Below are 27,749 nucleotides of genomic sequence, written 5' to 3' on the forward strand. Positions count from 1 at the left end.
GGATCTCTGGAGCTGTAACAGGGATCTCCTGTGATGTAATGGGGGGGTCTCTGGAGCTGTAAGGGGGGGTCTCTAGAGCCATAATTGGAGTCTCCAGAGCCAAAGTGGGGGTCTCCAGAGCCGCAGTGGGGGTCCGCCCGTGAGCCTGGGCCGTGGATGGTTCCCACGCCGGCGGTGCTGGCACCGTTGGGAGCAGGAAGCTCTGCCCACGGCTCCCTCTTTTTTTTTTTCCAGCAAACTTTGCTGTATTTTTAGCCGGCAGGAAGCTCCTCTCTGGTTATCGGCAAACTGCTCATGCAGCGCCCCGGCTGCCGCGGCGCCAAAATCCTCGCTGCCAAGCCGGGGGGAGAGCCGCAGAGAACAGAAAGACCCCACCCCCATCCTCCCCAGTCCCTCTTTGGAGGGTCTTAACCGGGGTAATGTGCTCCACGGGCGCCGCCGCGGGCAGCTCCAGTGGGTTGCGGTCTCTCCTTGGCACGCCGCGGGTTTTCTGGCTGCCGGTGCCGTAGCTCGGCGTTGCCGGGAGCCCCGGCCGGCCGTGCTGATCCAGAGGCTGGGTTATATGAGGTGAAAGCATCCCTGCGACGCCCCTGGCACCGGCCTAGCCAACTCGGCGGCTTCCTGCCGTGCCCCGGCCCCCGACGAAGGATGGCTGCTCCCGGCCAGGATGTTTGCTTTGGGCACGGCTCCAAGCCCCCCTCCCCCCAGTCGCTGCTCTCCCTGTGCCGCTTCCTTCACCGGCGCAAACCGTGGTGCTGAAATACTGGAACAGGTTGCCGAGGGATGTAGTTGAGGCTCCACCCCTGGAGACGTTCAAGGCCAGGCTTGAGGTGGCCCTGAGCAGCCTGCTGTGGCAGGAGGTGCCCCTGCTGAGCGCAGGATGGCCTTTGAGGGTCCTTTCCCACCCGATGCAATCTGTGGATCTGTGTCACCCGGGGCAGTGGCGCCCTCCCTGTCCCACCAGGTCCCTCCCCATCCCATCTCGAGGGAAATCCCAAACTGTCCCATGAGCAATTTCGAGAGCAGGCAGTGGGGTGTGGTGGGGACGTGGGTGGTACAGGGCTGGCACAGCGCAAACCGGCTGCAGTCTGAGCCCAGCTGCTCCTCACGCAGCCAGGCACAAAAAACCTCTCCTGGTTTTGCTGCTGGAGATCGTTTTTCACATGGCTCAGCTGTGTCTTCATCACCTGGGTGAGAAAAGAGATGGGGAAAGGAGGAATAAAGAGGAATAGAGAGCCTGGAAAAGAGGAGGCTTCAAGGGGGAGCTTAGAGCTGCCTTCCAGTAGCTGAAGGGGCTCCAGGAGAGCTGGGGAGGAACTTTGGACAAGGGCTGGGAGTGCCAGGATGAGGGACAATGGCTTTGAGCTGGGAGAGGAGAGACTGAGACTGGAGATGAGGAGGAAATTCTTGAGAGTGAGGGTGTGGAGAGACTGGAACAGCTTGCCCAGGGTGGCTGTGGATGTCCCCTCCCTGAAGGTGTTCAAGGCCAGGCTGGATGAGGCCTTGAGCCAGCTGTGCTGGTGGGAGGTGTCCCTGCTCATGGCAGGGGTTTGGAACTGGATGATCTTGAAGGTCCCTTCCAACCCAAACCTATTCCATGAATCTATGAAGTCGGGGGGGAAGGAGGGGTCCTGGTGGGGGTTGCTCACGCCTCTCCTTTCCCCCTCCTGGCAGACAGGATCAGCGGGCGACCCGGTTGATGGACCCAGCAGAAGCCAAATGGAAGAAGGGCCAATTAATTATGTGGAAGAAAGGCGGCTGAAGGAGGGCAGCGGGCTCAGCCTGGCCAATGGGGGCCGGCCAGAGGTGGGGGGCACCGCACTGATGGAGCCGAGCGGCTGGGCCCAGGGCCAGCTGCCCAGCGCCGCCAAAGCCCACTTGGAAGACGTCAGGAACCTGGTGGCCTTCTCGGCGGTGGCCGAAGCCGTTTCCTCCTACCGGCTGCCGCCGCCGGGTTCGCCGTCGCTGCTCTACGAGAAGTTCGACTCCGAGATGAGCCGGGGGGGGCTGGGCACGGCCGACGGCGTGCCGCGAGGGGAGGACCTGCACGCCCTCAAAGCCGCCCTGGCTCTGGCCAAGCACGGCGTGAAGCCCCCCAACTGCAACTGCGACGGCCCCGAGTGCCCCGACTACCTGGAATGGCTGGAGCAGAAGATCAAGACGGCTCTGGGCGAAGAGCCGGCACCGCCGCGGCCCCGCGCCGCCCCCAACCCCCCGCCCATCCCCCCGGAAGGTGCTATCGACCCCCAGCCGGTGCCTGAGGCCGCCGAGCCCTGCCCACCCGACGGCCTCCCCTTTTCCCAGAGCGCGCTGACCATCGCCAAGGAGAAGAACATCAGCCTGCAGACCGCCATAGCCATCGAGGCCCTGACCCAGCTCTCGGCCGCTCTCCCACAGCCCGCCGGCGACGGCCAGCCCCCGCCGCCGCCCCCCCCGCCGCCCCCCGCCACCCCCTTTGTCCCAGGCCCCCTCGTCCCGCCGGGGGCCGCCTGGCAGCGAGGGGATGAGCCCCGTTACCCGCCGGAGCCGGGAGCAGCACCCGAGCCATTTTTTGGTGCGGCACCTCCCCCGGGGGGCTTCACAGCAACATGGGGGCTGGAGGCCGAGGGGGCAGCGGGGGCCGGAGACCCTATGGCAGAGCTGGAGCAGCTGCTGGGTAACGCCGATGACTACATCAAAGCAGCCTTCAAGAGACCCGAACCGACGGCCGGCAAAGCGGTGACGCCTAAACCAGAGCCCCCCGAACGAGCACCCAGCAAGGAAGCGCCGGGCGGCCCCCGTGTGGCGCCGGCACCGCCGGAGCCCGACCTGCACAAGAAGACGCAGATGGTCCTGCAGCAGCATCTCCACCACAAGCGCAGCCTCTTCCTCGAGCAAAGCCTGGCCGCGGCGGCGGCCGCCCCTGACCGGCCAGGTGGTTGGTGGGCTCCTGGTGCTCCGGCCGTGCCCCCCAAGCCCTTCGAAAAGCAGCCCAAAGAGAAGAAGAAGAAACCACCGCCCGAGAAGCCTTCCCCGGCCAAACCGCTCCGTAAGCAGGTGCAGATCAAGAAGCCCAAGCAGAAGGACTCGCAGCCTCTCTTCCTGCCCCTCTGGCAGATCAGCCTGGAGGGGTTTCGGACGCCCGCCGAACCCCCCGCTGAGGAGATGCAAACCGAGCCGCCGCCGCCGGCCTCTGCCTTCCCGCTCCAGCCTCTTGCACTACCCCTGCCCGGCGCTCAGCCCCCGCCGCCGAACTCCCTCGACGGCGGCCCCCCGGCTCCCGACTCTCAGGAAAGGGGTGCCCCCGGGGGGGGCCCCCAAATTCACCCGGCGCCGGCGGGCTCCACCGGCTCAGAGGATGCGGCGACCGCCCCGCCGCCGGCCACCTCGACCCCCCTGGTGGTGGACGACAAGCTGGAAGAGCTCATCCGCCAATTTGAAGCCGAATTCGGGGAGAATTTCAACCTGCAGCCCCCCGAGACCCCCGCCCCGCTCGCCCCCGGGGCCACCGAGCTGCCGGGGGGGCCAGCACCAGCCCCACAAGTGCAACCCACCGCCGCCGCCGCCGCCGCCGCGGCGCCGGCTCCGAGCAGCGCTCCTCAAGCCGGACCCAAAAGCTTTTCGTTCTCCCCAGGGAAGGGTCCGCTTGCAGAGCCCCCCTTCACCGCCCGCTCCCCCAAACAGATCAAAATCGAGTCTTCTGGTGCTATCACCGTGGTGTCCACCACGTGCTTTTACTCTGAGGAGAGCCAAAACCCGGAGGCGGAGGACGCCGAAGGGACACCCACCAAGGACGAGGTGCCGCTGACGCCCACCCTGAGCGGCTTCCTGGAGTCGCCGCTCAAGTACCTGGACACGCCCACCAAGAGCCTGCTGGACACCCCCGCCAAGCGGGCACAGGCCGAGTTCCCCACCTGCGACTGTGTCGGTGAGCCAGGGGCTGTGCCAGGGGCACTACGGGGTGCTGGAGGGTGGGGGATTAGCTGGGTTGGTGTCCAGCCCCGGGTGGGGCATTTCCAGGAGGTGGCTTTGCAGAGTGGGACGGCCCTGGATAAAGAATAGAAGATAACAGAGGGATGCCACCCTGCTGACAAGACAGCAAAACTCCAGTGATGTGGGACCACCTTCTTCCTTCTCCTTCTCCTTCTCCTTCTCCTTCTCCTTCTCCTTCTCCTTCTCCTTCTCCCTCTCCTTCTCCCTCTCCCTCTCCCTCTCCCTCTCCCTCTCCTCTCCTTCTCCCTCTCCTTCTCCCTCTCCTCTCCTCTCCTCTCCTCTCCTCTCCTCTCCTCTCCTCTCCTCTCCTCTCCTCTCCTCTCCTCTCCTCTCCTCTCCTCTCCTCTCCTCTCCTCTCCTCTCCTCTCCTCTCCTCTCCTCTCCTCTCCTCTCCTCTCCTCTCCTCTCCTCTCCTCTCCTCTCCTCTCCTCTCCTCTCCTCTCCTCTCCTCTCCTCTCCTCTCCTCTCCTCTCCTCTCCTCTCCTCTCCTCTCCTCTCCTCTCCTCTCCTCTCCTCTCCTCTCCCTCTCCTCTCCTCTCCTCCTCTCCTCTCTCCTCCTCTCTCCTCCCTCTCCTCTCCTCTCTCCTCCCTCTCCCCTCCCCCTCCCTCTCCCCCTCCCCCTCCCCCTCCCCCTCCCCCCCCCCCTCCCTCTCCCTCTCCCTCTCCCCCTCCCTCTCCCTCTCCCTCTCCCTCTCCCTCTCCCTCTCCCTCTCCCTCTCCCTCTCCCTCTCCCTCTCCCTCTCCCTCTCCCTCTCCCTCTCCCTCTCCCTCTCCCTCTCCCTCTCCCTCTCCCTCTCCCTCTCCCTCTCCCTCTCCCTCTCCCTCTCCCTCTCCCTCTCCCTCTCCCTCTCCCTCTCCCTCCCTTCTCTCCCTTCCCCTCTCCTCTTTCCTCTTCTTTATTTCCCCCTCTTTCCTTCTCTCCTCCATGGGGCAGGGGATGACAGGACATGACCCAGGATGGGTTGGAAGAGCCACAAAACCCAAAGTGCCGTTGGGTTTTGCCTCCACCAAACACTTGGCTCAGTCCCCTGGACAGTCCCACAGTTGCCCCAGTGCTGCAGCTCTGCTGTAACCCAGCTCCCCTGACTGTCCTGCTGCTTGCAGCCAAATTCACTGCTTTGGGTTACTCAAAATAACCTCAGATTTGGCTCAGTGTCCGTGCTTGTGCCTGGAGCTGTGTTTGCTGCCAGGATGCTGGCTCAGTGGGTGGTCAGCCCCAGCAGTTGTGTTGAAAAAGCACCAAACTCTTGGATTTCTTTTATTTCTGTGGATTTGGGGGTTGTTTGGGTTTTCTTCTGTGTTTTGTTTTGGTTTGGTTTGGTTTTGTTTTATGTTGGCATGTCCCAAGCTCTGCAGCAAGTGCTTGACATCTCCCACCCGGTCCCTGCAGTTGTAGAATTCCACAATCCCAGCGTGGAGTGAGTGGGAAGGGAGCTCTGGAGCTCACCCAGTCCAACCCCCCTGCTCCAGCAGGGCTCCCACAGCAGCTTGCCCAGCAGCACAGTGCCCAGGGGGGTTGGGAGCTCTCCACACAAGGAGAGCCCACAACCTCTCTGGGCAGCCTGCTCCAGGCCTCCAGCACCCTCACACCAAGCAGCTTTCTCCTCTTCTTCAGATGGAACCTCCTGGGTGCCAGTTTGTGCCCCTTGGCCCTTGGCCTGTCCCTGGGCACCACTCAGCAGAGTCTGGCTCCAGCCCCTTGCCAGCATTGCTCAGCTCCCCGCTGGGGCTGCTTTTCTGCAGGCTCTCAGCCCCAGGGCTCTCAGCCTTTGCTCCTCACAGAGCTGCTCCAGGCCCCTCAGCAGCTTCCCAGCCTGCCCTGGACTCTCTCCAGCACTTCCCTGTCCCTCTGCAACTGGACAGCCCAGAACTGGACCCAGGACTCCAAACGTGGCCTCCCCAAGGCAGAGCAGATTGGGAAGAGAGCCTCTGTCACCCTTCTGCCCACACTCCTCTCCATGTCCCCCAGGACACCATTGAGGCCACCAGGGCACATTGCTGGCTCCTGGGCACCTTCTTGTCCCCCAGCACTCCCAGGTCCTTCTCCTGGAGCTGCTTCCCAGCAGGTTCCCCCCTCCCCTGTCCTGCTGCAGGAGGTTGTTGCCCTGCTTGCACTCCACAAGGTTCCTCTCCCCCAGTTCTCAGCATTCTCACTGAATGGCAGCACAGCCTGGGGGGTGTCAGCCACTCCTCCTAGTTTGGTTCTATCAGCAAACTGTCTGAGGGTTCACTTTTACCCTCATCCAGGTCATTGTTGAAGATGTTGACCAAGGCTGGCCCCAATCCTGACCCCTGGGGAGCACCATCCCCCTCCATCTGAGCGTGGGCAGGTGGATCTTCCCTCTCCCCTGGGAAGAGCAGGGTCTGGATTTGGGGCATCCAGCCGGAAAAACAGGCCCCACAGTGCTGGGAGAGGTGGCCTCAGGCTGTGCTCAGGCTGCACTTTAGTAGCAGGGCTTATAATTATTTATTTATTTGCTGGTTAATAGCAGCAGTAATTAGCCCAAACAAGCACCCAGCAAGCAAAGAGCTCTTCTGGAGCTGCTCGAATTGATCTTGGAGGTTTATTTTGCCTCATGGTGCCAGGCAAAGAGTCAAGTTGCTTTTTCCTTTGGCAGCATGGTTTGGGGGGGAGGGCTGGGAGAGGTGTGTGTGTGTGTTGGGGGAGGGGGGGAGGGATTCCTCCTCCTGCCCCCTCTCTCCATTTTCTCCAGGCAAAGCTGGTCAGAAAGCAGTGAAGCAGGAGCCAGGGCTTGGGTGCTTTATGAGGTGCCTGTAATGAGAGCAGCCCTGGCTGCCTGGCCTGTATTGATCTGTGTCTGGACAGCTGCAGCCCAGCTGAGCCTGGCTTTCTCCTCGCCCTGGCTCCCAGCCAGCTGGACATGAGAGGAATGAAAATCAGCCTGCTGAGAGCAGAAGGCTGGGGAGAGCCATCAGAGCCTGCCCATGTGCTGGGTGCCTCCCACCCGGCAGCGTTCCAGCAGCTCCCTGCCCTGGGCGTTGACCCTGGGCTTCCCGGGGCTGCCCCAAGCAGCCTTTGCTTCCTGACCTGTGCCCCAAAAGTCCTGAGGGGTTTCCTGCTGGGCAGGTGCAGGGGGTGTTGTTTGCAGGGCTGTAGGTCCAGAGTCCTTATCCAAGATCTTAAGCATCCTTCCATAGCCTCCTGTCCTTTCCCTGGATCTTGAGCATCCTTCCCTAGCCCCTGCATCTTTCTCACCTATCTCAAGCATTCTTCCCATGGATCTTGAGTATCCTTCACCTGTAGCCCCAGCATGCTTCTCCTGTAGCCCCAGTGTTTGTCTTCCTTAGCCCCAGCAGCCCTCTCCTGTAGCCCCAACAGAGACTCATAGAACTCTCTCAGTTGGAAAAGACCTTCAAGATCATCCACTCCAACCATTCCCTGACTCCACCAAGGCTGGGGCTAAACCATGGCCCTCAGCACCACATTTCTGCCTCTTTGAAACACCTCCAGGAATGGGCATTCAACCACCTCCCTGGGCAGCTTTGAGAACCCTTTCAATAAAGAAGTTTCTTCCAATGTCCAACCTAAACCCCCCTGGGGCAACTTGAGGCCATTTCCTCTCATTCTATCACTAGTTAGAAGGGAGAAGGGGCCAGCTGCTACCTGGCTCCTACCTCCTTTCAGCCCTAGCCTCCTTCTTCAGTAGCCCAAACATCCTTCTCCAGTAGCCCCAGCCTCCTTCTTCAGTAGCCCAAACATCCTTCTCCAGTAGCCCCAGCCTCCTTGTCCCATAGTCCCAGCAGCCTCCTGTAGCCCCAGTGTTCTCCAGTGGCCCAAACATCCTTCTCCAGGAGCCCAAAGATCCTTCACCAGTAGCCCAAACATCCTTCTCCAGCCCCAGCATCCTTCTCCTGTTGCCCCAGCACCCTTCAGCCTCTCCCCCCATGCAGCAGCTTCTTCCTTGCCCAGGCTCAGCTGGCTCAGGACATGCCATGAGCATCCCCAAGCCCTAGGGTAGGCAGCTGGAGTTTTCATCCCCCAAATCACCCCATGATGGAGCTGGGCCCAGTCAGAAGGGCCAAACAGTTGCCCAGGTGGGAACTGACAGGGAGCAGGGGATGAGGAGGGGTTTCTGTGCTGTGCCCATCACTGCCAATCACTTCCTCTTGGTGGAGCTCATCAACATGCACCATGCTGGTGCCAGTCCCCCGTGCCAGGATGGAGCCCCAGTTGCTGCCAGGATGCTTGGAGGGGCTGCAGCCACTCAAGGGGGTTTTGGGGTCCCCAAAGGGGATGGGTGCCAATGGGTGTGGGTCTGAGCACCTATCCCCTTGTTCCCCAGCATCATTTTAGTGCTGGCAGCATCCTCCAGAGCAGAAAACGAAGAGGAGCCACCAGTAACAACCCCCTGCCTGCAGCTTCTCCTGGGGGCAGACACCACTGAGTAACCTTTGAGTTCTGGTGCAAAAGTACTCCAGCTGGGGGGTTGGTGTCCTTTGGGGCAGCCTCCAGAGGTGCAAATTCCCCAAATCCCTGTCCTCTCTCCTGCCTGTGCAGAGCAAATTGTGGAGAAGGATGAAGGGCCCTACTACACCCACCTGGGCTCAGGGCCCACCGTGGCCTCCATCCGCGAGCTCATGGAGGAGAGGTAAGGAGCCTGCCCCTGTCCTGACCCATCCTGGGGGGCTGAGAGGGTGAGAAGGGGCCTGGGGGGTCCTGTGTGGACCCAGGAGGGTGAGTGTGGGGCCTGAGGGGGGCTGTGTGGACCCATGAAGGTGAGTGGGGGGCGTGTGGAGGGGCTGTGGGGATCCATGAGGGTGAGTGGGGGGCCTGTGGGGTGAGTTGGTGGACCATGAGCTAGACTGGGTCCTGTAAAGGTGAGTGAGGGGAGGTCCATGAGGGCAAGTGGGGTCCCATGAGGTCGAGTGGGGGTTTGTGAGAGTGAGTGGGTCCTGTGAGGATGATTGAGGGATGATGAGGGCAAGTGGGGGCCTGTGGGGGATAATTGAAGGTGTGTAGGACCCTGTGAGGGTGAGCTGGGGGGAACATGAGGGTGAGTGGTGTCTGTGAGGGGGGAGGTGGGGCATGTGGAGGTGAGCAGGGGCTCATGATGCCCCTCCCCTGGCAGGTATGGTGAGAAGGGCAAGGCCATCCGCATCGAGAAGGTCATCTACACAGGGAAGGAGGGGAAGAGCTCCCGGGGCTGCCCCATCGCCAAGTGGGTGAGTGCCTGGCACCCAGCTCTTCTCCCACCTCAGAGCCCTCCTGCCCATCCCCTCCCTGCCTGGGGATGAGGAGGTTCCCCCAGCCAATGGTGGCCACAGCAGGCAAGGGCAGGATCCTCACTCTGTGGCTTGCAAGGAGGAAGTGAGGGCAGAAGCCACCCCTGGGGAAACTCCCTGGGGCCTCCCAGCACTGCTGAAGGACACAGCCCTGCCTGCAGCCCCTGGGCCTGAGCTGGGGCAGTTCAGCCTGGAGAGAAGGCTCTGGGGAAAGCTTAGAGTAGCTGTTGCTGAAGGGGCTCCAGGAGACCTGGGGAGGGATTTCTGATAAGGGCTGGGAGTGCCAGCATGAGGGACAATGGCTCTGAGCTGGACAATCAGATTGAGGCTGCAGATTAGGAAGAAATTGTTGACAGTGAGGGTGGGGAGACACTGACACAGGTTGCCCAGGGAGGCTGTGGATGCCTTCTCCCTGGAGGTGTTCAAGGCCTTGAGCAAGCTGTGCTGGTGGGAGGTGTCCCTGCCCATGGCAGGGGGTTGGAACTGGATGATCTTTAAGGTCTCTTCCAACCCAACCCAACCCAACCCAACCCATCCCAACCCATTCTGTGAATCCATGAATGTGCTCCCACCCTAGAGCCCCAAAGCCCACGTGGGAGAGTACAACCATGGGAGCCCTCTCAGCTCTGCTGCCCAAAATCCCCACAGGATGCAGTGCAAAGCAGCCAGGCCCCACTTTTGGGGTCCTTCCTGCCCCAATGAGATGTTTGCCATTGGAGTGGCCTCAGGCATTGGAAGAAGTAGCCCAGAGAGGTGGTGGAGTCCCCATCCCTGGAGGTGTCCTGGAAACCTGTGGCCATGGCACTTGGGGCCATGTTTTGGTGGCCATGGTGGTGTTGGGTTGCTGGTTAGACTGGATGATCTCAGAGGGTTTTTCCAACCCAGCCCAACCCAAGCAGCTCTCTGGTTTTCTGGGCGGGCTCCTCCGTTTTCCCAGGTTATCCAGAGACACAGCCAAGAGGATTTGGGTTTGGTGATTTGGTGGCCATGGTGGTGTTGGGTTGCTGGTTGGAATGGATGATCTCAGAGGCCTTTTCCAACTTAACCCAACTCAACCCAACCCAACCCAACCTAACCCAACCCAACCTAACCTAACCCAACCCAACCCAACCGAACCTAACCCAACCCAACCCAACCCAACCCAACCCAACTCAACCCAACCCAACCCAACCTAACCCAACCCAACCTAACCTAACCCAACCCAACCCAACCCAACCTAACCCAACTCAACCCAACCCAACCCAACCCAACCCAACTCAACCCAACCCAACCTAACCTAACCCAACCCAACCCAACCCAACCCAACCCAACCCAACCCAACTCAACCCAACCCAACCTAACCCAACCCAACCCAACCCAACCCAACCCAACCCAACCGAAGCAGCTCCCTGGTTCTCCGGTCGGGCTCCTCTGTTTCCCCAGGTGATCCGGAGACACAATCAAGAGGAGAAGCTGCTGTGCCTGGTGCGGCACCGGGCTGGCCACCACTGCCAGAACGCCGTCATCATCATCCTGATCCTGGCCTGGGAGGGCATCCCCCGCACCCTGGGGGACACTCTCTACCAGGAGCTCACCGACACCCTCACCAAGTACGGCAACCCCACCAGCCGCCGCTGCGGCCTCAATGACGAGTAAGTGGGGAGGGGGCGCCGGGGGGGACCCCCTCTGCCGTGCCAGCTGCCATCCCCTGACCTTCTTTCCCTGGTGTCCCTCCCCCAGCCGGACCTGCGCGTGCCAGGGCAAGGACCCCAACACCTGTGGAGCCTCCTTCTCCTTCGGCTGCTCCTGGAGCATGTACTTCAACGGCTGCAAGTACGCCCGCAGCAAGACCCCCCGCAAGTTCAGGCTGGTGGGGGACAACCCCAAAGAGGTGAGGGACACCAGGAGATGTGGCTCCTGACCAGAGGAGACCTTAATTGCCATCTACACCTCCCTGAAGGGAGGTTGTAGCCAGGTGGGGGTTGGTCTCTTCTCCCAGGTACCCAGCACCAGAATAAGAGGCCACAGGCTCAGGCTGTGCAGGGCAAAGCTGAGGCTTGATCTTAGAAAGAATTTCTTCACAGAAGGAGAGATTGGCCTTTGGGATGGGCTGCCCAGGGAGGGGGTGGGGTCAGCATCCCTGAAGGTGGTTAAGAAAAGCCTGTCTGAGGCACTCAGTGCCATGGTCTGGTTGATTAGTTGTGATTGGGTGATAGGTTGGACTTGATGATCTCTGAGGTCTCTTCCAAGCTGGCTGATTCTGTGATTTATCCTCCCCCAGCTCCATGCTTGGCAGAGAGGAAGCCTGAAAATAGGATTTCTGGTGGGATTTTTGATGAATTGTGCTGTACTGGGGGAGGTTGTGTTCCATGTCTTTATCAGCAACCTGGCTGAGGGGATTGAGAGTACCCTCAGAAATATTGATGATGATACAGACCTGGAGGGGTGGCTGACATCCCTCAGGCTGTGCAGCCATCCAATGAGATCTGGACAGGATGAGAGCTGGGTGCAGGCAAACCTCATGAGGTTCAATAAAGACAAGTGCAGGGTCCTGCATCTGGGGAGGAATAACAGCAGGCACCAGGACAGGTCAAGGGCTGCCCTGCTGGAAAGCAGCTCCATGGAGAAAGACCTTGGAGTGCTGGTGGGCAGTAAGTTCTGCATGGGACAGCAAAGTGTCCTTGTGGCCAAGAGAGCCAATGGGATCCTGGAGTGCATCAAGGAGAGTGTAGCCAGTAGGGCTGGGGGGGTCCTCCTGCCCCTCTGCTCTGCCCTGCTGAGACCACCCCTGGGATGCTGTGTCCAGTTTTGGGCTCCCCAGTTCAAGAGAGACAGAGACCTGCTGGAGAGAGTCCAGTGGAGGCCACGAGGATGCTTAGGGGACTTGAGCATCTCCCCTGTGAAGACAGACTGAGGGCCCTGGGGTTGTTTGGTCTGGAGAAGAGAAGACTGAGAGGAGATCTGATCAATGTCTATCAATATCTGAGGCGTGGGTGTCAGGTGGAGGAGGCCAATATCTTTTGGGTGGTGCACAGGAATAAGACAAGGAACAAACTTGAACAGAGCAGGTTTCAGCTCAACATGAGGAGAAACTTCTTGGCTGTGAGGGTGACAGAGCCCTGGAGCAGGCTGCCCAGAGAGGTTGTGGAGTTCTCCTTCTCTGGACACATTCAAAACCCACCTGGATGCATTCCTGTGCAGACTCCCCTGGGTGATCCTTGCTCTGGCAGAGGGGTGGGACTGGATGATCTCAGGAGGTCCCTTCCAACCCCTAATGTTCTGTGGTACTGTAAGACTCTGAATTAGGAAGATGAGAGAGGGAGAGCAGTCAGGTTCACCTTGGTGTCCCACAGCCAGGACTTGGGGTGTGACAGCAAGTGCTGGTAGGGAGTGATTCCAGTGGGGTGTGTCTAGAAACCCCAGGTAGAGGTGGGAAGGGACCTCTGGAGAGCATTGAGTCCAACCCCCTTGCCAGAGCAGGGTCTCCTAGGACAGGTCACAAAGGAATGCATCCAGATGGGTCTTGACAGTCTCGAGAGAAGAAGACTCCACAACCTCTCTGGGCAGCCTGCTTCAGGCCTCCAGCACCCTCACACCAAACAAATTTCTCCTCATGTTGAGGTGGAACCTCCTGGGCTCCAGTTTGTGTCCATTGTCCTTCTGCTATAACAGGACACCACTGACAAGAGCCTGGGCCCTGCTTCTTGACCCCCACCCCTCAGATATTTATAGGCATTGATCAGACTGCTCCTCTCCAGGCTAACCAGCCCCAGGGCTCTCAGCCTTTCATCACCACACTGATGTTCCAGTCTCTTCATCATCCTCCTAGCCTCTGCTGGACCCTCTCTGGTGTATCCCTGTCCCTCTTGATGCCAGGGGACTTGTGTGGCAGACAAACAAAAGCCCAACAGGCTGAATGGCCAAAACCTCACCAGGAATTTAAGCCACCTGCTTTGGGTGCTGGAGGACATTGTGGGAAGGGTCTGATGCCACCTGCTGTGCACTGTTCCATCCCTGTTGCCAACCCCTGGGTGACATCTTCCTCTTGACCCTGTTACAGGAAGAGCTGCTCCGGAAAAGCTTTCAGGACTTGGCCACCGAGGTTGCTCCGCTCTACAAGAGGCTGGCACCACAAGCCTACCAAAACCAGGTACTGCCCAACCCTCTTGTCCCCTTTTGGGCTAGGGCAGCAGGGTGGTGCCAGGTAGGGGGTTTCATCTGAGCCAGAGCACTCTGCTCCCTCTGCCAGGTTACCAACGAGGACGTAGCCATCGACTGCCGGCTGGGCCTGAAGGAGGGGAGGCCGTTCTCGGGCGTGACAGCCTGCATGGACTTCTGTGCCCACGCTCACAAGGACCAGCACAACCTCTACAACGGCTGCACAGTGGTAAGCAGGCAGCTGGCAGGGCTTGGTGGCATCCAAACATTTATAGAATGGCTTGGGTTGGAAGGGACCTTAAAGATCATCCAGTTCCGACCCCTCTGGCCGGGGCATCAACACTGACCCCAGCACTCAAGCTGTGGCTTCACCAATGGGCAGTCCAGGGAGACAATCACCTTCCTGGTGCTCCTGGCCACACCATTGCTGATCCAAACCAGGCTGCTGGTAGCCCTCTTCGCCACCTGGGCACACCCTAGCTCATCTTCAGCTGCTGCCAACCAGCATCCCCAGGTCCTTTTCTGCTGAGCAGCTTTCCAACTGCTCTGCCCCAAGTCTGGAGTGCTGCTGGGGATTGTTGTGGCCCAAGTGCAGGATCCAGCCCTTGGCCTTACTGAAGCTTCTACAATTGTTCTTGGCATCAATCAAGCCTGGCCAGATCCCTCTGCAGAGCCTCCAACCCTCCAGCAGATCAACACTGCCACCCAGCTTGGTGTAATCTGCAGCCTGGCTGAGGGAGCCTGGATCCCCTCATCCACATCATTGATGAAGATGTTAACCAGAACTGGCCCCATCACTGGGCCCTGGTGACCACCACTGGTGACCAGCTGCCAACTGGCTTTATCTCCATTCCCCATCACTGTTTGGGCTTGACCATCAGACAGTTTTGGAGTCCACCCTCCCAAGCCATGAGCATCTCCAGGAGGATGCTGTGGGAAGCAGTGTCAAGGGATGTACTAAAGACCAGAGGAACGACAGCCATGGCCTGTCCTCCAGCTCTGAGTGGGTCACCTTATTGTAGAAGGAGATCAGGTTGGTCAAGCAGGACCTACCTTTCATAAACCCTTGCTGGCTGGGCCTGATCATCTGGTTGTTCTGTATGTGCTGTGATGGTACTCAGGATGATCTGCTCCATCTGCTCCCTGGCCCTGAAGTCAAACTGACAGGTCTGTGGTTTCCCAGATCCTCCTCCAAGCCCTTCCTGTAGATGGATGTCACATTGGCCGACTTCCAGCCTGCTGGGTTCAGCCCAGCCAGCCACAGATGCTGAGAAATGTCTGCTTCCCAGCAGCTCACCCCTCACCTGCACTGGTCCCTGGGTTTATTCCACTCTGGTCTGTGGAGTTATTCCTCATTGGTCCCTGGGGTTATTCCTCTCTGGTCCATGGTTTTATTCCTCCCTGGTCCATGGGCTTATTCCTCCCCAGCCCATGGTTTTATTCCTCCCAGGTCCATGGGCTTACTCCTTCCTGGTCCATGGGTTTATTCCTCCTTGGTCCATGGAGTTATTCTTCCCAGGTCCATGGGCTTATTCCTCCCTGGTCCATGGTTTTATTCCTCCCAGGTCCATGGTTTTATTCCTCCCAGGTCCATGGGCTTACTCCTCCCTGGTCCATGGTTTTATTCCTCCCTGGTCCATGGTTTTATTCCTCCCAGGTCCATGGGCTTACTCCTTCCTGGTCCATGGTTTTATTCCTCCCAGGTCCATGGGCTTATTCCTCCCTGGTCCGTGGGCTTATTCCTCCCTGGTCTAACCTGAACCCTGTGGGAGGTTTCTGAATGCCAGCTGCAGACTGGTGCAGGCTTGGGGGCTGCCAGCCTGAGGTGGGCTCACAACAAGTGGAGTGAGGAGGAGGTTTTGCCTCCTGCCCGACACGATCCACCTCCGTCAGTGCCCCGCTGATGGCAGGCTGTGCTCCCCAGGTCTGCACGCTGACCAAGGAGGACAACCGTGTGGTGGGGAAGATCCCAGAAGATGAGCAGCTGCACGTCCTCCCCCTCTACAAGATGTCCAGCACGGATGAGTTTGGCAGTGAGGAGAACCAAAACGCCAAGGTGGGCAGCGGAGCCATCCAGGTGCTCACCTCCTTCCCCCGCGAGGTCCGCAAGCTGCCCGAGCCCGCCAAGTCCTGCCGGCAGAGGCAGCTGGAAGCCAGGAAAGCTGCTGCTGAGAGGAAGAAGCTGCAGAAAGAGAAGCTGCTGACGCCAGAGAAGATCAAGCAGGAAGCTCTGGAGCTCCCCACGCTCCAGCAAAACACAGGTAACGGGGGGCAGAGCCAAGGTCCTGCCACCCTGAGCCGTCCAAAACACACGTGAGGAGGGGATGGGCTGTCTTGGGGTGGTGGTGTTGAGTCCTCAGCATGTTGGGTGTAGGATGGCACTTCTGGGGTGCCTGGGGTGTTCCCCTATGCTGATGCAAAATGGCACATCTAGGGTGCCTGGGATGTTCCTTGTACTGGTGCAGGATGGCACTTTGGTTCCTGGGGTGTTCCCCTCTGCTGGTGCAGGATGGCACTTCTGGGGTGCCTGGGGTGTTCCCCTATGCAGATGCAGAATAGCACTTCTAGGGTGCCTGGGATGTTCCCTGCACTGCTGCAGGATGGGATTTCCCTGGTTCTTGGGATGTTCCCCTCTGCTGGTGCAGGATGGCACTTCTGGGGTGACTGGGGTGTTCCCCTATGCTGATGCAGAATGGCACATCTAGGGTGCCTGGGGTGTTCCCCGTGCTCGTGCAGGATGGCACCTCTGGGGAGCCTGGGGGTGTTCTCCTTGCTGGTGCAGAATGGCACTTCTGGGGTGCCTGGGGTGTTCCACTGTGCTTGTGTAGGATGGCATTTCTGGGGTGCCTGGGGTGTTCTCTGTACTGGTGGAGAATGCCACTTCTGGGGAGCCTCATGTGTTTCCCTGTGCTGGTACAGAATGTCACTTCTGGGATGCCAGGGGTGTTCCCATGTATTGGTGCAGGATGGCACTTCTGGGGTGCCTGGGATGTTCCCCTGTGCTGGTACAGAAGGGCACTTCTGGGGTGCCAGGGGTGTTCCCATGTATTGGTGCAGGATGGCATTTCTGTGGTGCCTGGGATGTTCCCCTGTGCTGGTACAGAAGGGCACTTCTGGGGTGCCAGGGGTGTTCCCCTGAACTGGTGCAGTGTGGAGCTCTCACTATAGCCCTGCCTGTGGCTGTGAATCAGTGCCAGCATTTCAGGTGCTGCCGGGTGGTGCCAAGCTCTGCCCAGCACCCCTGGGGGCTTTGAGCCCAGCTGAGGTTCTTGGGGTCCTGGCTCCACGGCAGCAGCTTCCTCGGGTGGCAGGTGACGGGGGCCGTGTGTGTGCTGTGCCCACAGGGATGGCATTGAAGAGCGGGCTGTCCCCGCAGCCGCTGAAACCTTCCATCAAGGTGGAGCCTCAGAGCCATTTCAACACTTTCAAGTACAACGGCAACGCGGTGGTGGAGAGCTACTCGGTGCTGGGCAGCTGCCGGCCCTCCGACCCCTACAGCATGAACAGTGTTTACTCTTACCATTCCTACTATGCACAGCCCAATCTGCCTTCCGTGAACGGGTTCCACTCCAAGTTCACGCTCCCCTCCTTCGGCTACTACGGCTTCTCCAGCAACCACCACGTCTTCCCCTCCCAGTTCCTCAATTACGGAGTGCCCGACAGGAGCGGGGGCGGCTGGGTGAGCAACGGCTACGAGAAGAAACCTGACGTCTCGGCCTTGCAGGAGGACCTCAACCACACCTACAGCAACGCCGATTTCCCTCAGCCCGCCCCGCACGGCGCCCGCAGCAAAAACCATCACCAGCGCACCTACGAGCGGGCCAACCGCTGCGCCAGCCAGCAGAAAGCGGCGGCGGCGGCGGCGCACAGGACTAGCTCGGCCTCGGAGCAGGCGGCGCCGTTTGCACAGAACTGTTTCGCCAACCGGCCCATCAAGCAGGAGCCTCCGGACCCTCCCCCTGCCATCGAGCCCCTTCCCGGCGCGGCGGCCGTGCCTGCCCCCGGTTTAGCCTTGCCGGCTGTCCCAGCCCGCGGCGCGGGGGCGGAGCAGCGGTGGAGCCCCTTCAAAGCTTCCCCCGAGAGGACTAACGCAGCCGAGGGCTCGTGGAGTGCCCTGGTGCCGGGTTCGGGCGGGCGGGAGAAGCCGAGCGCCTTTGACGCCGCCGCGCGGTTACCGCCACCGGAGAAGCAGTGGCCAAACGTCCTGGCAGGAGAGGCGGCGGCGGCACGCGGCTCAGGCTTGCTGCCGAAACCGTGGAGCCCCTGCAAGCTGGGGGAGACGGCGCTGGCCGGCACGGGCACCCCGAGCCTGCTGGGGCAGCTGGGTTTCGGCTCCACCTTGCCAGGGCTGCCCGGCTTCTCCGAGGAGCCCTGGAGCTCGGTGAAGGCAGAGGAGCGGAGGACGCCGGCGCCCAGCCCGGGGCTGCCGCAGAAGCCGTGGGAGGCGGCGGTGGGCGAGAAGGGGGCTGCGGGACCCCGCCGGGACAAGCCGTGGGACCCCTTCAGCCTGGAGGAAGACTTGCCGGAGAAGGCGGTGAAAGAGGAGGAAGAGGAGGATGAGGCAGAGGAGGAGGAAGAAGAGGAGGAGTGGTCGGACAGCGAGCACAACTTCCTGGACGAGAACATCGGGGGGGTGGCCGTGGCGCCCGCGCACGGCTCCATCCTCATCGAGTGCGCCCGCCGCGAGCTCCACGCCACCACCCCGCTGAAGAAACCCAACCGCTGCCACCCCACCCGCATCTCCCTGGTCTTCTACCAACACAAGAACTTGAACCAGCCCAACCACGGCCTGGCGCTGTGGGAGGCCAAGGTGAAGCAGCTGGCGGAGCGGGCCCGGGCGCGGCAGGAGGAGGCGGCGCGCCTGGGCCTGCCGCCGGACGCCAAAGCCTTCGCCAAGAAGCGCAAGTGGGGCGGCGCCTTGGCCACCGAGGCGCCCAGCAAGGAGAGGAGGGACTCGGTCCCCACGCGGCAGGCGGTGGCCATCCCCACCAACTCTGCCATCACTGTGTCCTCCTACGCCTACACCAAGGTGACAGGGCCCTACAGCCGCTGGATCTGAGACCCGGAGGTCAACCGCCGCGGCCCCAGCTTACCTCAGACCTCTACGGCAGCGCCGGATCTCGGCGCTGCTTCCTGGTGCTTTCTCCTCGGGCGTGGTGGGAGGGAGAAGAAAAACAAACAAACGAAACGAAACGAACCAACCCACGAGAAAACAGACAAAAAAACACCCCCCCACAAACCCACCACGAAGCAAAAACACCACCACCATCAACAACAACAAAACCCCACAAAACCCCAAGCCGCAGGAAGAGACCCCCGAGGCGCACGCAAGGGAACGGCGGAGCCGGGGCGGGCGCACGCCGCCGGAGCGCGGCGCCCGGGGAGGAGTTGGCCAACAAAGGAAAACTCGCTGAAAACAAGAGACAAACGACACACAAAAAAAATGGCAAGCCAAGAGGAACGATGCTGTCGGAGGCTTTTCATTACCTTTTATTTTTTCGGGGGGGGGGGGGGGGGGGGCGGGGGAGGAGGGACTCTCCGATATTTATCTCTCCATGGGGTTGCTCTTTTTTAAATCCAAGCCTCCTGAGCAGAAAGGGAGAGAGGTTTGTAAGAGACCTTTTGCAAAGGAGAGGTTTTTTAATTCCGCTGCAAAATGCCTAATTTATTGGATTTTAGTTCCTCCCCCCCCCGCCCCCCTCCCTTTTGTTGTCTTTCTTGTTGTCTCATGGCAACGATGAAGCCCAGAAAGGAGCCGACGATGAAATTAAACCGAGGAGAGAAAAACAAAACAACCCTAAAGACAAATAAAAACCAACCTGAAACAGCAAACCAGCGTCAAGGCAAGAGGTGACTCCTGGTGGGATCGTGGTTTTCCCATCATCCCAACACGCTGAACAGCCGATTCACGTTGAATTCCTCCCCACCCCAAGGACCTAAAAACCACCAATTTTGCAACTCGAGGAGTCCTTCCTTACAGCGATGGGAGACCTGCTGGTTGCCAGCAGGACGTCCCAGGACGGCTCGTCCGGCGGGATCGGCTCTGCCGGGTCGCAGCGAGCCGGCGTCTTTCCCGGCGCCGGAGACCTCAGGACGTGTCCAGGCTGGGGGCTGGTGCTGGGGGCTGGTGCTGGGGGTTGCTCGGACTTGGAGAGGGCTCCTTTGCTGATGGCCCCCGGGGAGAGCGGCGACAGCAGCAGCGGCGGCATCTCTAAAGGAGCCGATGGGACAAAAGAAAACCCCCAACAAAGCCACAAAAAAAAAAAACAGGAAAAAAAGCAAAACACCACAAAACCAGGAAAAAAAATTACAAAAACAGGAAAAAAAAACCACCCCAACAACAGCACCCAACCCCAAACTGTGAATAACTCACTGGTGTTGCTCTCTGTACATCACTGTTGCTAAAGTCTGGTGCTTTCCGTCTCCAGGGGATTGATTTCTCCACGCGATCGGCTCTGGGAAGAGTGAACCCCAAGACTTGGCTGGCCAAACACCCACACCCCCACCTCGTCTCCCCCCGCGGCCGGTTCGACTTCCCCGCCCGCTGCCGGCGAGCCGGCGCGGTGGTGGGCGCCGCCGGGGCTCGGTGCTTTTTCTTACCCCCTGTTCCCCGGGTGCCATCCTCCGAATCACCGTTCTTCCCCCAAGACAAAAACCACCAACCCCACCACCACCAACAACAACCCCCCCCCAACCCAGCCCAGAATCACGATGCCGACAAACAACTGCGTGGTGCTTTTTCGAACTTCTCTGACTCGAGACTTCCCGCGGCGGGCAGGCAGGCGGCGGGCGAGGAGCTGCTGCCGCCGCCGCCGCCGCGGTTCACCGGGAAGGGCGGCGTGGCCGAATCCGGGGTGCCGGCGTCCCCGGGGGGTGGTTGTTTATTGCACTTTGAGGTGCCTTTTGGAGAGCCAGCGAGGCGGAGGCGACGCCGTCAAAGCGTGCAGAAATCACCTGGTGTTTACTGTCACACCCCCATCCTCCCCTTCCCCTCCCCTCCGCCTTCCCCCCTCGCCCTCCCAAACCTTCCTTTGCGCACTGGCACGGATCAAGCAAGGATCAAAGAGCCGGAACATTGCCGTGGGGCTTGATTTTAAACCTGTAAATAGGGGAAAGATTTTTTGTTTTGTTTTGTTTTGTTTTTAAAAGCACTTTCACCTAGATTTAAACAAAACAAGGAAAAAAAAGAAAAGAGCGAAAAAAAAAAAAGATTAAAAAAAAAGGATTAAAAAAAAGGATAAAAAAAAGAGAGAGAAAAAAATAGAGAAGAAAAAAAAAAGAGAAGAAAAAAAAAGAGAAGGAAAAATAAAAAGAGAAGGAAAAAAGAGAAGAAAAAAAAAGATAAACAAAACTTAAAAAAACCAACCCCCCCCCCTTTCTTCTCTCCTCCTCTCTCCCCCCCCTTCAAAACTCCCTTTTCTTCCTCCCCACCGACTTGAAAGCAGTTATGTTTTAAACAAGATTATCGTGGGAGAACTGTAAATACTGGCAGAATATTTAACAAGCTTCGTCCGTCCTTCAGGATTAATTTTTTTTGTTGATCCCCCCCTCCCCTTTCTCTCTCTCTCCCCTTCCCCCTCCCCCTCCCCCCCTCTCTTTTTGGTTGTTTTTTGTTCGTTTGGTTGGTTGGTTTGTTGGTTGGTTGTTTTTATTCTTTTCACTGTAATCTGTAAATTCACCCACATCGGACAAGGAAACTCAACGGAGCTCTTAAACCGCTTTGCTTCCACCCAAGAGCATATCAGGATTGGAAGAGTCGAGGGAGGGGTGCCCGCGGGTGATGCCGGTGCCAGCTTGAGGACCTGACTGTTGGTGATGCGGTTCTGCGGGTGACTAAAGGGACCTGGCTGATCCCTGCTGGGCCGGATTCGGGTGCCGGCTCCGCTTGGCGTCTCCCAGGCTCCCCTCCTGGCTGGCTGCGGTGGCAGGGGGGCGGGCTGGGGGTTGCCTTGCGAGCTTCCCCTGGGCGGGTTTAGAGTTGGAGGGCCAAGGGAGAAGGTTCGGAGAAGGCGAGGGTCTGCGTAACCTGTCTGAGTCCTGCTTCCTCGGAGGAGTTGTTTGATTTTGGTGCAGGGAGAGAGCTGGGGGGCGGGGTGGGGGTGGGTCGGTCCGGTTGCGGCGGGTTGGAGCCGGGGGCAAGCGGGGAGCCGCCGGCGCTGCCGCCGCGGCGGGGCCGGGGAGCGAGAACTGCTGCGGTCTCTTTACGTTTTTACACTACATGAACGTTCTAACCTACCTCAAATCTCAGTCATGACAAATTAGCACGCTTCAGACTTCTACGAAAACTCGAAATCTATGCACAGCTCTTTTACCCCTTGCTGCTGAGGCTGCTTCTCGAGCAAAACCTTTTCCCCTTTCACCCGTTCCCGGCGGCCGCGCTCGTCCCACCCGTGCCGAAGCCAGGGAAGGGGTCGCGGCGTTTAGGGGGCGACTTGTTTGTGTGTGTTGGGGGTTCGGGTTGAGCCGGGGGAGGGGGGGGAGGGGAGGGGAAGGGCGGAGTGTTGGGGAAGTGGGAGGGGAGATGTTTTTAATCGCTTCGGGGTGGGACGGGGTGGGGACCTAACTTTGCAGCAGGTCGTGGCCACAATGGTGCTAGAACAACGCCCGCGGTTGAGAGCTCGGCGCGGGGAGCCCCGGCGGGCTCCTGCCACCCCGCTTCGGTTTGCCGGCCGCGATGCTTCGCCTCAGGTGGGGAACAGGGGGGGAAACGTTTTGGGGTTTCCCCCTCCCTATCCTGAGATCGTCTCGGGATGAGGCACGGGGAAAGGAGGAGGAAAGCAGAATCCCTGAGGTGCCTCAAAGTTGCTGATTTATTATTATTATTCTAATTATTATTATATTATTTTCTTCCTTTTAATACTGGAGTGTTGCTTTGTGGGCTCTCTAAGGTGTATTTTTATGACGTGAAATCTTCTACTACAAACGGTGCTAACGGTGTTTTAACGAACTGTCCCCCCGCTTCTGCCCGGCTCCACCTCGCCGCGGTGCTACTCGACGGGTGTAAGAGACCAGGGAACCAAGGTGCAACCGCAGAGGGCAGTGGTGGGGGGGTAGGGATTTTGACCGGAGCGACAGCTTGGAAGCCTCCCGGACGCCGCTTGGGTTTATGCAAACTGAGATCGGGGCCGCGGCGCCGGCGTCCCCCCGGCTGGGTTGGTGGTGGAGCCGTTCCCCTCCGGGCTAGGGTGCTGTGCACCCACGTGGTGCTTGGGTGAGGTGCTCAGCTTTGGTGACTGACCACACATCATGGATGTGGTGCTAGGGTGAGGTGCTCAGCTGTGGTGACTGACCACACATCATGGATGTGGTGCTAGGGTGAGGTGCTCAGCTTTGGTGACTGACCACACGCATCATGGATGTGGTGCTAGGGTGAGGTGCTCAGCTGTGGTGACTGACCACACATCATGGATGTGGTGCTAGGGTGAGGTGCTCAGCTTTGGTGACTGACCACACGCATCATGGATGTGGTGCTAGGGTGAGGTGCTCAGCTGTGGTGACTGACCACACATCATGGATGTGGTGCTAGGGTGAGGTGCTCAGCTGTGGTGACTGACCACACATCATGGATGTGGTGCTAGGGTGAGGTGCTCAGCTGTGGTGACTGACCACACATCATGGATGTGGTGCTAGGGTGAGGTGCTCAGCTGTGGTGACTGACCACACATCATGGATGTGGTGCTAGGGTGAGGTGCTCAGCTGTGGTGCTCAGCCGCAGATCATGGATGAGGTGCTAGTGGGAGGTGCTCAGCTGTGGTACATCATGCATGTGGTGCTCAGATGTGGTGTGTGGGCACCACAGAGGTGTGTGGAAGTGATGTTCAGGCATAATTCTTGGCCACAAATCATGGACGTGGTACTCAGCCATGGTGCTGGACCAGAGGGTAATGAACATGGTGATCAGGCATGGATCTGGGCTACAAATCATGGATGGTGCTTGGGCATGGTGCTCAGCCATGGTGCTGGACCAGGGGGTAATGAACATGGTGATCAGGCATGGATCTGGGCCACAAATCATGGATGGTGCTTGGGCATGGTGCTCAGCCATGGTGCTGGACCAGGGGGTAATGAACATGGTGATCAGGCATGGATCTGGGCTACAAATCATGGATGGTGCTTGGGCATGGTGCTCAGCCATGGTGCTGGACCAGGGGGTAATGAACATGGTGATCAGGCATGGATCTGGGCCACAAATCATGGATGGTGCTTGGGCATGGTGCTCAGCCATGGTGCTGGACCAGGGGGTAATGAACATGGTGATCAGGCATGGATCTGGGCTACAAATCATGGATGGTGCTTGGGCATGGTGCTCAGCCATGGTGCTGGACCAGGGGGTAATGAACATGGTGATCAGGCATGGATCTGGGCTACAAATCATGGATGGTGCTTGGGCACGGTGCTCCACCATGGTGCTTGGACAAGGTGCATGGAGGTGGTGCCTGACCACAGTGCTGAGCCACACATCATGGCCATGGTGCTGGGCATGGTGCTTGGACATGGTGTGTGGGCATGGTGCTGGGGCACGGTGCTCAGCCACACACCATGGCCATGGTGCTGGGCACGGTGCTTGGACATGGTGTGTGGGCATGGTGCTGGGGCACGGTGCTCAGCCACACACCATGGCCATGGTGCTGGGCACGGTGCTTGGACATGGTGTGTGGGCATGGTGCTGGGGCACGGTGCTCAGCCACACACCATGGCCATGGTGCTGGGCACGGTGCTTGGACATGGTGTGTGGGCATGGTGCTGGGGCACGGTGCTCAGCCCCACATCATGGCCATGGTGCTGGGCACGGTGCTTGGACATGGTGTGTGGGCATGGTGCTGGGGCATGGTGCTCAGCCCCACATCATGGCCATGGTGCTGGGCACGGTGCTTGGACATGGTGTGTGGGCATGGTGCTGGGGCACGGTGCTCAGCCCCACGTCATGGCCATGGTGCTGGGCACGGTGCTTGGACATGGTGTGTGGGCATGGTGCTGGGGCACGGTGCTCAGCCACACACCATGGCCATGGTGCTGGACACGGTGCTTGGCTGTGGTGCTTGACCACAGCACTGGACCCTGGTGCTTGGCCACGGTGTGTGGCCATGGTGCTCTGCTGAGGTGCTTCATGTGGTGCCAGGGTGTGATGGCTGGGCACAGGGCTTGGCCACACAGCATGGACATGGCTCTTGGGCACAGAGTGTGGGCATGGTGCGTGGCCGTGGTGCTCGGGCATGGTGCTGAGCCACGCATCGTAGCCATGGTGCTGGGGCATGGTGCTCGGACATGAAGTGTGGCCAAGGTGCTCAGCCAGGGCCCTCAGCCGTGGTGCTTGGATGTGGTGCGTGGGCATGGTGCTGGGGCACGGTGCTTGGCCACGCACCATAGACATGGTGCTCAGCCATGGTGTGTGAACATGGTGCTCAGCCTTGATGTGTGGGAATGGTGCTCAACATGGGTGTGGGCATGGTGCTCAGCCATGGTGTGGGCATGGTGCTCAGCCTTGATGTGTAGGTATGGTGCTCAGCCTGGGTGTGGGCATGGTGCTCAGCCTTGATGTGTAGGTATGGTGCTCAGCCTGGGTGTGGGCATGGTGCTCAGCCTTGATGTGTAGGTATGGTGCTCAGCCTGGGTGTGGGCATGGTGCTCAGCCATGGTGTGGGCATGGTGCTCAGCCTTGATGTGTGGGAATGGTGCTCAGCCAGGCTGTGTGGGCATGGTGCTCAGCCATGGTGTGGGCATGGTGCTCAGCCTTGATGTGTAGGTATGGTGCTCAGCCTGGGTGTGGGCATGGTGCTCAGCCAGGCTGTGTGGGCATGGTGCTCAGCCTTGATGTGTGGGAATGGTGCTCAGCCAGGCTGTGTGGGCATGGTGCTCAGCTGCGACGTGTGCCCATGGTGCTGGGCTGTGGTGCTTGGACACAGGGTGTGGACCATGATGCTCAGCCCGGGGGTGCGAAGGTGGTGCTCAGGCAGGGTGCCCAGCGCTGTGCGTGCGGTGCTGTGCACACACAGTGCCAGGGCATGGTCTGTGGGCATGGTGCTTGGGCACCGTGGGTGACCGTGGTGCCAGGGCATGGTGTTGGGGCATGGTGCTGGGGCATGGTGCTTGAACAGGGTGCATGGGCACGGGGAGGGTGCTTGGGCATGGTGCTTGGTCAGTGTTCACCCACCATGCATGGGCACAGTGCTTGGGCACGGTGCTTGGGCATGGTGTTCACCCACCATGCATGGGCACGGTGCTTGGGCATGGTGTTCACCCACTGTGCATGGAGATGATGCTTGGGCACCGTGCCCAGACACAGTGCCTGGGCATGGTGCTCGGCCATGGTGCTCACAGACACAGTGCTTGGGCACCGTGCCCAGACACAGTGCCTGGGCATGGTGCTCACAGACACAGTGCCTGGGCACAGTGCCCTGCCACACAGCGTTGCCACGGTGCTTGGGCACGTGGTGCGTGGGCATGGTGTGGGGATGGCACCTGGGCACTGTGCTCCCCCACCCTGCCCGGGCACGGTGCTTGGGCACGGTGCCCCGGCACAGACACGGTGCCCAGACACCATAAGCACCCCCCTGGCGCTCAGGCACGGGGCACAACCTCCCCCCCCCGGCACGCAGCCCCCCCAGCCCCTCGCCCCCCCAGCCCCTCCCCGTGCCCGCCGCACGCCCGCGCTGCAGGACCACCCTCCCGGCACCCTCCCCCGCCACTGCCCGGCGCCCATCCAGCACCACGCTCAGCACCATGCCCCCTGCCCCTCCTCAACCGATCCCTCAGGCTCCCTCCCGTCCCCAGACCACCGCGGGGGCTGGGCCGGGGGCGGGGGCTGGGCCGCAGGCCCTGCTCCTGCCCCTCCCTCCCTCCCTCCCTCTCTCCCCTTTGCTTTTCTTCCTTTGTTGGTTTGGTTTTTCCCCTTTCCCCTTCTTTCTTTCCCCCCCCTCCACGTTTCGGGGTTTTATTGGTGCTATTCTCTTCCCCTTCCGCTTCCCCTCGGCTCCCCCAAACCAAGGCAAATACCTCAACTCCCCTTCCCCCCCCGCCCCTTAACCACCACCCCCTCCCCCCCAGCAGCGCTGCGGCAGCGAAGGCGACGCAAATCCGGGGTGAATTTAGCCGAAATCAGGGATCCTTCCTCACCGCTCAGCTTTGGGTTTATTCGGGGCCCTCCTTTTGATCCCTTTCTGTCGTTGGGGTTTGTTTGTTGTGGTTTTTCCTTTCCACCTGGATTTTTCCTCATTTCTTTTCACGTTGGTTTATTTTGGCGCCCCTGCCCCCTCCCCTTCCACCCCCTCCCCCCCCCCCTTCCTCCATTCCTTTTCCCTTGCCCTTCCCCCTCCAACATCCTTCAGGGATTTTACCAAACCGCCGGAATTTCAGCCTCAAACTTTTTGTAACTCCGGGAGTGGAAAAAAAAAAAAGAGAATAATTCAGTGGGGTTTGGATTTTGTTGATGTTTGCTTTGGGGGGAGGGGAGGGGAGAGGGGGAGGGAGGGGAGGGGAGGGAAGGGAGGCACCGAACTCTCCCGTGAAGGCTTTGAAACACCACCACGAAAAGGCTCCGTTCCTCCTCCTCGGGCTTGGGAATTGGGCGGAGGGGATAAAGAGAGGAGGGGGGAAGAGGGGGCTGGGGGCTTGCGGTGGTCTTGTTGGGGTTGTGGGGGTGGGGGGTTTTTTTTGGGGGTGGGGGTGGGGAAGCTGATTGATTGAAGTGGGGGAAGGGAGGATGGCGGCAGGAGGACTGCAGGGGAGGGGAAAACGCTGCAGGGGAAGGGGAAAACGCTGCAGGGGAGGAGGAGAACACTGCAGGAGAGGGGGAAATGCTGCAGGGGAGGGGGAAATGCTGCAGGGGAGGAGGAGAACACTGCAGGAGAGGGGGAAATGCTGCAGGAGAGGGGGAAATGCTGCAGGGGAGGGGGAAATGCTGCAGGGGAGGAGGAGAACACTGCAGAGAAGGAGTGGAACACTGCAGGAGAGGGGGAAACGCTGCAGGGGAGGGGGAAATGCTGCAGGGGAGGAGGAGAACACTGCAGAGGAGGAGTGGAACACTGCAGGAGAGGGGGAAACGATGCAGGGGAGGGGGGAACATTGCAGGAGAGGGGGAAATGCTGCAGGGGAGAGGGAAACACTGCAGGGGAGAAGGAAACGCTGCAGGGGAGAGGGAAACGCTGCAGGGGAGAGGGAAACGCTGCAGGGGAGAAGGAAACGCTGCAGGGGAGAGGGAAACACTGCAGGGGGGGGAAACGCTGCAGGGGAGAAGGAAACGCTGCAGGGGAGAAGGAAAAGCTGCAGGGGAGGGGGAGAACACTGCAGGAGAGAGGGAAACGCTGCAGGGGAGAAGGAAACGCTGCAGGGGAGAGGGAAACACTGCAGGGGGGGGAAACGCTGCAGGGGAGAAGGAAACGCTGCAGGGGAGAAGGAAA

The 27,749-nt window shown here is 59.8% G+C and overlaps 1 protein-coding gene across 1 annotated transcript; it reads left to right on the top strand.

The window, feature by feature from the left end:
- Positions 1–880: 880 nt before the first annotated feature.
- TET3 (tet methylcytosine dioxygenase 3) lies at positions 881–18,562 on the top strand. The gene is made up of 10 exons (XM_054174900.1): positions 881–964; positions 1,675–3,907; positions 8,492–8,582; positions 9,063–9,156; positions 10,639–10,847; positions 10,936–11,086; positions 13,256–13,345; positions 13,445–13,582; positions 15,278–15,614; positions 16,698–18,562. Exons 1-10 carry the CDS (start codon positions 881–883, stop codon positions 18,410–18,412), a joined length of 5,142 nt encoding a protein of 1,713 aa, XP_054030875.1. The 3' UTR covers positions 18,413–18,562.
- The last annotated feature ends 9,187 nt before the right edge of the window (positions 18,563–27,749 follow it).

The sequence above is a fragment of the Dryobates pubescens genome, chromosome 31 (genome assembly GCF_014839835.1).
Source record: "Dryobates pubescens isolate bDryPub1 chromosome 31, bDryPub1.pri, whole genome shotgun sequence".
NCBI classification, from domain to species: Eukaryota; Metazoa; Chordata; class Aves; order Piciformes; family Picidae; genus Dryobates; species Dryobates pubescens.

Coding starts and splice junctions, on each gene's coding strand:
- TET3 (XM_054174900.1), top strand. CDS start 881: ATGGCCTTTGAGGGTCCTTTCCCACCCGATGCAATCTGTGGATCTGTG. Junction 9,157..10,638: donor GCTGCCCCATCGCCAAGTGG/GTGAGTGCCTGG, acceptor CTGTTTCCCCAG/GTGATCCGGAGACACAATCA. Junction 11,087..13,255: donor TGGGGGACAACCCCAAAGAG/GTGAGGGACACC, acceptor ACCCTGTTACAG/GAAGAGCTGCTCCGGAAAAG.